General features: G+C 35.8%; 1 protein-coding gene across 5 annotated transcripts in view; it reads right to left on the reverse strand.

The window, feature by feature from the left end:
- The window catches only part of RBFOX1 (RNA binding fox-1 homolog 1), a 1,334,919-nt gene that overhangs the window by 49,132 nt on the left and 1,274,189 nt on the right, over positions 1-11,598 (reverse strand). For all 5 annotated transcript variants that reach the window (XM_035895926.1, XM_035895928.1, XM_035895927.1 and 2 more), the window contains one exon: positions 2,535-2,667. In XM_035895926.1, coding sequence (XP_035751819.1) covers positions 2,535-2,667 — 133 coding nt within the window. The remainder of the gene's footprint in view (positions 1-2,534; positions 2,668-11,598) is intronic.

Consider the following 11,598-nt stretch of genomic DNA (forward strand, 5'->3'; position numbering starts at 1 on the left):
CAGGAATTCACCATGCTTATACATTCAACTTACTACCTAAAGATGCTGAAAGGAAGCAGTGCAATTACACGAGACTATATATGTATTACACTTGGAAATTTAATTCATCCTGCTGAGTCACTGTACTAACTAAACTATAAAAATCTTGCGTAACACTGTTGCGGTTTAGCCCCAACCAGCATCCAAGTCCCACCCAGCTGCTCGCTCACCCTACTCCCTGGTGGGATGGGGGAGGCAACCGGAAGAGCAAAAGTAAGAAAACTTGTGGACTGAGGTAAGAATGGTATAATAATTGAAATAAAATAAAATAATAACAACAACAATAATAATAGTAATAAAAAAATCATAATGAAAAGGAAAAGAAGAGAGAGAAAGAAAACCCAGGATAAAACAAGTGATGCAGCTGCTCACCACCTGCTGACCAACACCCAGCCCAACCCCAAGCAGCGATCGCTGTTCTCCAGCCAATTCCCCCCCAGTTTCTATACTGAGCATGATGTCATACAGTACGGAATAGCCCTTGGGCCAGTTGGGGTCAGCTGTCCTGGCTGTGCCCCCTCCCAGCTCTTTGTGCCCCTGGCAGAGCAGGGGAAGCTGAAAAGTCCTTGCCTGGTGTAAGCACTGCTCAGCAACAACTAAAACATCAGTGAGTTATCAACATTCTTCTCATCCAAAATCCAAAACACAGCACTATGCCAGCTAGTAGGAAGACAATTAACTCTGTCCCAGCCAAAACCAGGACGGACATACACAAAGAGAACCTACATGTGGCCCCTTAAATTAAAGCAAATTTAAGTTACTTACTGCTCTGAAAGTATTTACTCATTTTGCATATGCTTACAAAAAAAGTATTGTCTAATTCAAAAACTGTATCGCACATAGCTGGTGTATATTTTCTTTTATTACTTTATGACTTTGTATTAAACTAAGGTGTTATGTTCATGACATCATGAAACTGGCAATAACCCATGTTATCTTGCTATATATTGTACAATGTGTTCAAATATAAGAATTTCTTTTTAAACTAAGTAGATATGGAAAGAGTCCACTTTCTTTATATGCAGTATCCATTTCATAGCATATCCATTTTATATGGATATATCATCAATGCATATCCATTTCTAGTAGTGGTAATATTGTTTTGCTTATTAAATTAACAGTATTTTGCTTATTAAACTACACAAAACACATAAAAAATAGAATACACTTTTACAAAATAACCTGATTCTGTGGCATCATTTTATATTCATTTTTAGAATATCTTATTTTTCTGAGGTGGTAACTGCCCAATGTGAAGGAATGGTCAAAGTGCCTGTCCTAAATATCCCTGAAAATTCAGTTCAATGGCTGACTGACTAGATTTGAAAACCTGTCTAGAAAAAGACATGTCTTTTGGCTTAATAGAACAAAGGCTTAATGAGAAACTGCAGGAACTAGTGAAGGGCACCCATCTTCTACTGTAACGAAGCAGGACAACAGGGTTGTAGTGCAATCTTGTGTAGTCTCCCTTATAAGGGGACATCCACAGTGAGAGCAGATGAGCTGTGGAACAGGACTTTAGTGAGGGCCAAGAGAGTGATCACCTTCATCCAAAACTGCAAACCCTTCCTGACCCTTTCTCAGAAAGAGCTACAGAGAGACAGCGGCATAGCTACCACAAACTTTTAATGACAAAATACTATGCTGACTGACCTGGGATCTGCCAAGTTTTCTGATTTTCCAAACTTTCCAATTTCTTAACAGCTGAAAATCTTTTGACAATGTTAAGACTTTTAAATATCACATGCAGTATACACACCCTTTCTGAATCAGCATTTACAGAGCTACAAGGAGAATTTGTTTCTTCCTTCTTTCCCTCAAAAATATACCCTGAAAAATATATATGTATCTTCTGAATTAACAGAAGATCATGGAGATTCTAGAAATTATTACTATGAATTTCTCTCCTTTGTTCCTTAATTTTCTACTTGGTTTTAGTAAATGTAGGTCACCAACAGTGAAATCTTAAGGTATTGTTTAAGCAATCGTACTGAAAAACATGTGGCCCTGAGAGAAGCACCCCAAATCTCTACCATGGTAAAGATGTCAACTAGAAAAACTAAACAGACTCAATAAAATCAAAAAAAAAAATAAAAAATACACCACTAAGCCTCCAGGTCCAGAAACAACTTTCAGTGGATGATTTGAAGAAAAAGAAGTTAACTTGATCCAACCTCCTTAATAACCAGATGTTTGCAATCATCAAAAATATATCTGTAGCTGAAACAATTTCCCTGTTCCAAAGCATACGGTTTCTAAGAATATTTACATAACAATATGTGACATCTGAAATGCTTAAGGCCACCAACCATGGCAGTACAAATTACAGTCATTTTTCAATACTCTGTGCAAGGTGCACCACTTCCCGCCCTGGGATTGGTTGCACGCTGTGTTGGTTTCTGCGCTGAGACACAATCAGCATGCACCACAGTCACAAATCGTTTGTAGCCTTTGCAGATTCATGCCGATAGGTAAAAAAAGGCTGATCTCCTTACCCGCCGTAGGCTGGAATTGGAGGAGGGGGGGCTGCTGCACGAAACGTGTTATACACCGTGCGACCTCGGCCTCTTAGATGTGCACCTCTGTAAGCAGCAGCTGCAGTTGCAGCAGGGTAGGGAAATCCTGGCACTGTGTAGAAAAAAAAAAAAAAAAAAGAGGAATGAATGTAAAATATTCAGATCAATGTAGTGTTCTAACACACAGGTAATGTAGCAGCATGTTTGTGCTTATATTAAAGCTTGCCTGTAACTGGATGAGGGAGTTGCCAAATAAGTAAATCATTAGCCTTTTAACCAAAGGTCTCATCTTTTTACACAAAATCTTTGTATGCAAGCAGAAGACAGCAAACTGGGAGTTTAGATGGCAGTCTCATAGGTGGCTCTGATTCTCTTAGATAACACCATTAAAAATCATGTTGACTGTTTTAGCCTACACTGCTAACAGGAGACTCTTGAGGTCCACGTCACCCAGTTCAGGCTCAAATTCGTAATGCCAGAGACATTTCTATTACATTACTGGATCTATCTTCAGCAGTCAGCCCGGCTTTGAGTGGGGATGAGACATCAGACCAGGTGACCTCCAGTGAACTAAATTATCCTGTGATTTTACCCATCTAACAGAGCTTTACTTTTGTTCAAAAGTTGATTATCAACCGGGTCTTAATTATGTACCAAGGGAAAGAAAGACAGAGCACAAGTTTTCTCAGATTTTGGGGGTGTATTTTGTTCATCACAGTACGCATTACTTCTTCAAAGGCAAGAGTTGCATAGTTTGGAAATATCTATATAAATTCAGATAATATCCAGACCCAATAGAAATTATTTAGACTTATAAAAAAGAAATTAATTCAGACATTTTTTTATTTTCATTGCAACTAATTGTAAACACTAATTACCATTCCATGTGACTCTTAAAATATTTTAATCAGAAACTGAACAATAATACAGTACTACTAAGAGTGGGGTTTTTTTGTGAAATGTCTGTAAAACTTCTCTCTTCATAAACATTTTCACTGAAAAATAAAACCAGAAACTTTCCACTATATGTTCTCTGTCAGTTTTTTAACCAACACTTTGTGACTTTATTTCTCCTTTGTACATATATTGCTGGCCAATTCACCAGTGAGACAGAGAAAATCAAATCCAGCTCTGCTGGCACTCAGGTTACTTCAGTTGTGTTTCACTGTGTTGAATTTTTTTCAGTATATAAATAAAGAGATAAAATAAATATTGCTTAGGAAAGCCCTAATAAGAAGCAAGCAAATGGAAATAATGATGTATAAACCAGGAATTTTTTCAAGTCTGAAATATGAATTTATTTCAATCCACATTTGTCTTTCATCTGTTTTAGTATTAAGCTTTAAAAGACTCCTTGAATTTGAAAAAGCAAATGAAAAATTCGCAACTTGTAGATGTCACTGGCTGAACGCACAAAGGAAACACTGTAATTATGGTGACTTCTCCATTATTGCCTGACTACTGTGGCTTTGGGGCTTTGCTAAGTCCTTCTCACTGACAAAAAGGTTATACAGTAATTCTGCAAAGATTTACATGACTGTGATACACCATCAAACAAACTTATGGCAATACAATTAAGTTAAAATAGCCTTTTTAAAAGTGAAAATACCGTATTTTTATTCTTCTTTCTGTAAAAAGAACGTGTCAAAATCAGGAAGGTGAACTTACAGAACTCAATATACTGTTGATAATTTTGCAATCAACTGCATTTAAGAAGGCTTAAAGAAATAGTCTTGTGGCAAGTATTTTTTGCGGGGGGGGGGGGTGAACATATATATCATATGCTTGGAAATTTGGATGCTCTAAGTACTTTTGCATATGCAACAACACTGAAAATTGAACAGTATAAATACAGCAGTACTAGAATCATAAGAATATAACTTTCGTCCTTTTCCTTTCCAAGTAAAAAGTCTTGCATACAAATTAGTACAATGTGCATATGAAAAGATGAAAGAGAATTTTCAGTGGACTGAAGATATAAGCAAACATTATAGTAAGAAGATGTACAGATTGTGGCGTAGTTCCTCTGATAGGGCAGACTGTCACCCCCATACTAGCAGGTAAATAAAAGGTGCAATGCCCTAATAAAATTTCACAGACGAAAGTTAGCAATAAATGAGAAAAACATGAGGGTTGGACATCATGGGTGTCATCATTCACTTCTGTCCCTTAGAGAACGTATTTATGAATGCCACATGCTGGAGACTTCCTGCCCTGGCTTAAATTACATGATGCGCACTACATTTTAAACTGTCACTTATCACAACTGTTATCACGTTTGTTACTTCTGTAAGAGAAACAGTGAAGTGGTCTGGTACTCTTCAGCATGGAAAAGAAGTGACTGTGGGAGCTACAGCAAAGCTCCAGAATCATGAATAATAGAGAAAATATGAGCAAAGGTGGCTCTTCACACAACCTCTATGCTGCCATGGAACTTTCTCCCACTGGATATTATGAATGTTAAAAGTTTGTATGATTGAAAAGGGTGAACAGTTTCCCTGCACAGAAACAGCATAAAGACATGACCTCCGGTTTATAAAACCACTCCAAATCATACAAAGTTGACAGAATGTTCAAAGAACTATATAGCTATATGCTAGCTCCAGTCCTACAACCTTTACAATGCAGCTTTTGCTCCTTTCCAAACATAGGGTACTGGACTAAATTAAGAACTAATCTACTCCAGTATGATTATCTTTGTTATCAGAGTGATGTTTAGGGGCAGTCTGCCTGCATTAGAAAAATTACTCCTTTCCCCCTTACAAGATGGTTCTTCCTAGAAGTAAGTTTCTCCAGTAATTTGAGAGTTAATTCAAGCCATTTTTTTTAAATCATGCAAATAAATAAATAAAAAGAAAAAACCCAACAAAACAGTGCTGAGAAGAGTTTGCTTAAGAAAACTGGGAAAAATGGACTTGAGAGTCTGGGCAGAAAAAACTGGTGTCTGAAATGGTGAATATCTTAAATTATAAACATGAAGGCTGGTATTCTGCAGCTAGCTTTAAAAACCTGTAGTCTTTAGGGACATTCTTAAACTACCAACATTAAGTGAAATTTCTCTGACCTAAAAGTCATTGCAAAAAAATTAATGAAGTCTGACAACCTTGGAGCAGTTCAGACAACTTCTTCACTTGCATGTGCATCTGTAGTTCTCTACATATTGATAGAAAACACACTTTCACAAGAAAAAACAGAAGCAGCAGCAAAGAAAACCAAACAAATTCAAAAAAGTCTAGGCTCAAGCAATGTGAGGTATCTAACAATGTTGTGAGCTTGCAATACATGGCCTGGAAACTCCTGCTTTAAGATCTGTTTCAGCAACTAATTCTTTGTCATTAACATCTACATTTGGCAATATGTAAAGCAGTTAAGGAGTCTTCTTTCAGTGAAACACTCAGGGTCTTAGGCAATCTTTTTGCTGTACAACATACTGTTTGAAATTAACTCACCAAGTCCTCCACACAGCCACAGACCTCATATATGTGTGTGAAGAATGGGCCTATCTCTTGATTTCAGAATAAATGAGTAGATATAGGTTTGATGAAAACAAACTGAAGTTCTGCAGAAGTTGTATAGGAGACACTAGGGATAAATGTCTGTGAAAGCATGAACTCCTAAAGTGTTTTGGGAGCATTTTTTTTCCTTTGAATTGTACTACTCAATCCAGCTTTACCACAGACATTTTAAAATACATATTTTGCAATAATTGACCATTTATCATAAATACTCTTTAATCTTCATGGTGGTCACAGCTTGGAAAGAATTAAAAGAAAGGCTGCTGACCTTCAACCTTTGACAGTGAATGGTTCCCTACAAAGATATATCACTGGAAAAGCAGAGGGTCCGATCAATGAATGAGTAAAAAAGAACAGAAAGTATTTTTAAAAAATATTATTGAATTTTTATGAGAAAGAAAGCTTTCATTTATGAACAAGGAGAAAAGGCTAGAAGATAGAGATAGCAGGAAGACACACTTAGCCCATAAGTGTTTACCAAATCCAGAACACATAATGGAGGCTCAGCATTCATGAGTACAAGACAGTGGTTTCTTCCATTTTCAAAGGGATGTTTTAGAATGAAAAGCCTGAAGTAATTCAATTGTTTTGCTATGCTTGCCTTGCATTGTCCTTAATAAAACCATGAAGCATAAAATGTCTAGAGTAAAGCAAGACTCTAAAAAGCTTGTAGAAGCAATTATTAGAAGGTAGAGCAATGATTTGGAGTTCTGTCAGGAAAAGGATAAGACATGACGGAAACTAAGCCTGAGAAATGCAGAACTAAGAGTGGCATTGCAAAGTCTTATGATCAAGTGAGGTCTAACACTAGAGTTTACATAAAACAGAATTATATCCATCCTAAAAAAATTTATTTGGATCAGTCTGAAAAACAGAGTATCTGAAAACATGTCTTCTATTTCCAGGTAGTAATATTAAAGATTAAGATCAGAAGTAAAATAATCAACAAGCTCATGCCACCTTAGATTTGAGTTCAGCAAAAAAAATTATGCTACTTCAGCCCGGCTGAGAAATCAGACAGTTAGGAATATGTAATAGCCAAAGAATTTATTTTGCTACCAACTTTTTAATATCCTCACCCCAAAATAACCAGCGGAAGTGGCACCATTAGAACACAACTGAAGAATGGACTTAATAAAAACAATTTAATGAAAAGGACTCTCCCATCAGGAATCATTAAGTGCTATTAACCAGCCCCAAAAGTAATGACTATACTAGCCAAGAGGGGTAAAGATTTTAATGACTTACAGTTTGTAGGTCAACCTTCCTTAGTGCCTCAGTACCAAACTGCTGAAACTGTTGGTGAAAATGCTATTATAATGGGTTTGCAAATATGTTTGACACTCAGCAGGGAAGCATCTGAGTCTACTTCTAAGCAAAAGTACCTTAAATTTATCAAAGTCATTTGATAACTGGAATTCTTCTGATCTGTGATAGAGAAAAGGCAGATTTCTCCAACTACACATTGACGATATGAGGTGATAACATGAGGGTAAAAAAAAAAAAAAAAAAAAAAAAAAAAAGGAAGGCTTTTCTAAGGACTTTATATAATCAAATATCAAGCCAAATGAACAGTTTACATAGTCATCTAATAGCCCTGTCAGCTATTCAAATATGAGTGAGACTACAAAAGCAACAACAAAAAATCAGTTCCTACAGTGGAACTGCAGTTTCACTTTTTCAAATTAAAAAAGAATGAAAACAATATGCTGTGGAAGTGCTTGGCTTTGCTTAGTATATTAGTCCAAAAGCATACAAATCACCTTGTACTACAGCCTAAATGAAAATTTTTTAGGAACAGTATGTTGGTAAGATTTCTTCTTTAAAATTATTTGTTCTATTTTCATATTTAAGAGAATAAAATAAAATTTTTAAAAAGTATTATTACAATGAATATTGTCCAAAAATTTCTCTCTTCTGAATACACTTTGTAAACATGCCAACGCTGACAGTGCATCTCCTTCATCAAACTTCAGTTTAGATCTCAAACATGAAATCTGGTCAGCAAATTGCAATGTCTAAGCAAATAAAAAAGCCTTTGGAATTAACAGGATTCATGTTAGTGTATGATTTTATATCGAAAACAAATACGAGCGTGAGGAAACGAAGAGGAACTTAATCTCTGTGTTGACAGATGAAATTTAATCAAATCTTAATTTCTACCAAAATATGTAATATAAGCATTGGTTTCATTAATTTTTTAGTAAATGAGGATGACAGCTAGGTGTACTTTCTGGGCACGCCTTAGAAAACAAAGACTGAAGAAACAAGCACAAAGCTTGAATTCCCAAAAGGAGGAATATAACCTGGTAAAAAATAATTAAGGGTTATACACTGTGTATTAAAGTTTTAAAGCTTTGGGATAGATGGAAGAGTAGCAGATGCAAAAAACAACAGGGGGCAGATTTTGTATCAAAGCCATAACAATATACAGCCATTTTAATGGGCAATTATTCTTTGCATTTGTGCTGTGGTTTGAATTTGTATGAGTGCCATATGCCTCAAGAAAGGTGTGCCATCAAAATGGATGAATGGATCTACCTCTTGTCACTCCTAATCTCTCCTCCTTTGTGCAATCTATCAGGTCATCCACCATCAAGACTTTTCAAATGTTTTATGGTGACGAATTTTAATGCTATATCATGTTTGAATCAGTTTATAACTAATTTACTGCAACATAGTTTAACTGTTATAAAGGCAGGGACACACATCTACATTATTCCCATAGTGCAGGAGGATCCCTGTTGAGGAAACACTTGAGAAGTTCTGGACAGTAAATTAAAACCAAAGAGATATAATGGGTAACATGCTAAGAAAGGCTAAGCAGAATAATCTATGGGTTATTATCTGAGATTTCTGGAACAGAATCAGAAGTTTATGTCGATGTACAGGACTAGGGGCAACGGGTGCAAACTGAAACATAAGAGGTTTCAGTTGAATATGAGGAAAAACTTCTTTACTCTAAGGGTGACAGAGCACTGGAACAGGCTGCCCAGGGAGGTTGTGGAGTCTCCTTCTCTGGAGATATTCAAAGCCCGCCTGGACCAAGTCCTGTGTAGAATGCTCTAGGAGAACCTGCTTTAGCAGGGGGGTTGGACTAGATGATCTCCCGAGGTCCCTTCCAACCCTTGCGATTCTGTGATTCTGTGTAGTGAGTTTTCAATTCACCGTAACTGCCATAAGTAGTAATACTTGGCATTCTTTAAAGAATTATAAAAACTATGTTAAAGGGGATGTAAATCTTTGCATTTAAATACACAGTCCAAAGTACAATGCAAGTAAAATTTAAGCTCTGTTACTACAGATTTTAACATAAGAAGGCTTTTAAATTATACATATACAAATATATATATAAAATTGGATCCTTAAAGTTTCAGGGTGACAAAATCTTTAGTAAGTTCGTGACATTTAAAAATAGAAATCTGAAAATACATTTTTTCATCTGTCATTTTCATGAGATGATTATCCCTGGGATCTAGTTGTGAATTAACTGAATTCAAAGGAAATCTGCCATATATGTCAAATACAGTCACAACTGGTCACTTCTATTACTTTCATTCACAATCTATTTATTTTTTGAAACACACACTTAACATTAGTAGAACAATTATTTCCTTACTATAGTACAAAAATATATGTCAATATTAAATACTGTTGTTTAGGAATGAATAAATGTGAAGTTGTTACTTATAGGGCATTCTCATTTGAAATGCATTGAAAAGGAAAACAAAAATCTCTAATTAATGTACAAGTCTAATCACCATTCTCCACATGGAAGAGTAATTTTTCACTGTTCATTTGCTCAGTGTAATCTCAAAACTGACATAACAGAAAAGCAATGGCCTATAAATCTGCTCTCATTTGTTTCTTTAATGTTCATATTCCATTGAACTACAGCTGCTTGTTGCTGCAGTCTATTACAACATGCAAAACTGTCGATAAAAATGTTATGAAAGGCAAGATGTGTTTCTTCATGGCTCTGTGTGCCGTTTATTTTGAAAAAAATAACAATAAATGACTCCTGGATTGTCCCTTAGTTTGCTGCACGCTGGGCGATTAGTGATTAATTACCTTGCTGCAAATTGACATGGCACAAGGAAATTGACACAGCTCTGATTAATTAACTTTTCATGTGAGACAGTTACTTACAAAACACTGCACACACTGTAATTGAATCCCTTTACACAACACTACTGCATTAAGTTTCCAGTCAAATCCAAATTAGCACCAAATTTTACATAAATTTGGTGAAACTTTTAATAAGGTGTACCCTGAAAGATGCCGTAAATATTTCTAGAAAGAGGATAGACAGCTGCTTTAAGACACTGTTTTCAACTATTTCATCCTCAGAGATATGAAAAATAAGATTTGTTATATTTTTCCATACCAAATCACCAACATAATCACATGCACTCAAAAAACATACATAAAATATTTCAGTAAAAAGCAACCTATTTAATGTATTTATTCTTATGTTAAATTGCAGGAAGACACTTAACTGTTCCAACAAAATTTGTTATTTGGTTACCTTTATGTTAATTTTTTTCCAGACCTAACTGATCTACTGTTTCACCAATGGCTTGCACATACTGAACTCACTCTGAGTTTTCTTTATATTTATTTTAACTATATATGGAATTATTCTTCTCTGCCCTCCTTTGTTTCATCTCCTCTAATATACCAATAAACAAACCGCCATTGGTTTATATGTATATTGATACCATTATATGCCAGCAATTTATAAACTTTGGAGCAAAATCTTGATGCCAAAGCCTGGAAACTGTCTCACCTTTTTGTCTAAACTTTTTCACTGTGAGGGTGACTGAGCACTGGTTCAGGTACCCAGAGGCTGTGGAGTCTCCATCCTTGGAGATATTCAAAAGCTGTTTGGACATGGTTCTGAGCAGCCTGCTCAAGGTTAGGCTGCTTGAGCACGGGGGCTGGACAAGGTGACCTCCAGAAGTTCCTTCCAACCTCAGCTATTCTGAGATTCAGTCATTTGGTGTTTCTGTGTTTGTCAGAAATTCTCACATATCTGATCCTTCTTTTACTGGACTGCATATGCAGCCACCTGATACCTCAGATATCAAGGGATTTCTCTTAACATGCAGAAAAAAATGGAGGATGTGGAGGGATAAAAAAGAACAGATAAGATGATTAAGAATTTTTTTGTAAAGCTATGTTATTACACTAACCTGCAACTTTGAATAAAAAAAATGCTATAATTGGTGGTCAAATTACTTATGGTGTACTTAATAACAAAATAAGAGTACTGCATAGTTGATGTTACAAAGAATACAAGTAGTTGATGTACAAAAAATAGTTGGCTTTTTGCAAAAGAAAAAGCTCAGTAGGTAAAAACAAAACCCAAAGCAACTAGAGCATAAAGGAAAAGAAACAGTAGAGATCAGAGAAGCCACATCTGATCTTCAATTAAAGAACAATCTTCAAATATAGGTGATCAAATTGATCAATAACTTGTCTTGTGTTCCTGGTTGTTGGACATCTACAAGTTCCAAGCAAATGGA

Source organism: Egretta garzetta, unplaced genomic scaffold (assembly GCF_000687185.1).
Source record: "Egretta garzetta isolate BGI_Z169 unplaced genomic scaffold, ASM68718v1 scaffold426, whole genome shotgun sequence".
NCBI classification, from domain to species: domain Eukaryota; kingdom Metazoa; phylum Chordata; class Aves; order Pelecaniformes; family Ardeidae; genus Egretta; species Egretta garzetta.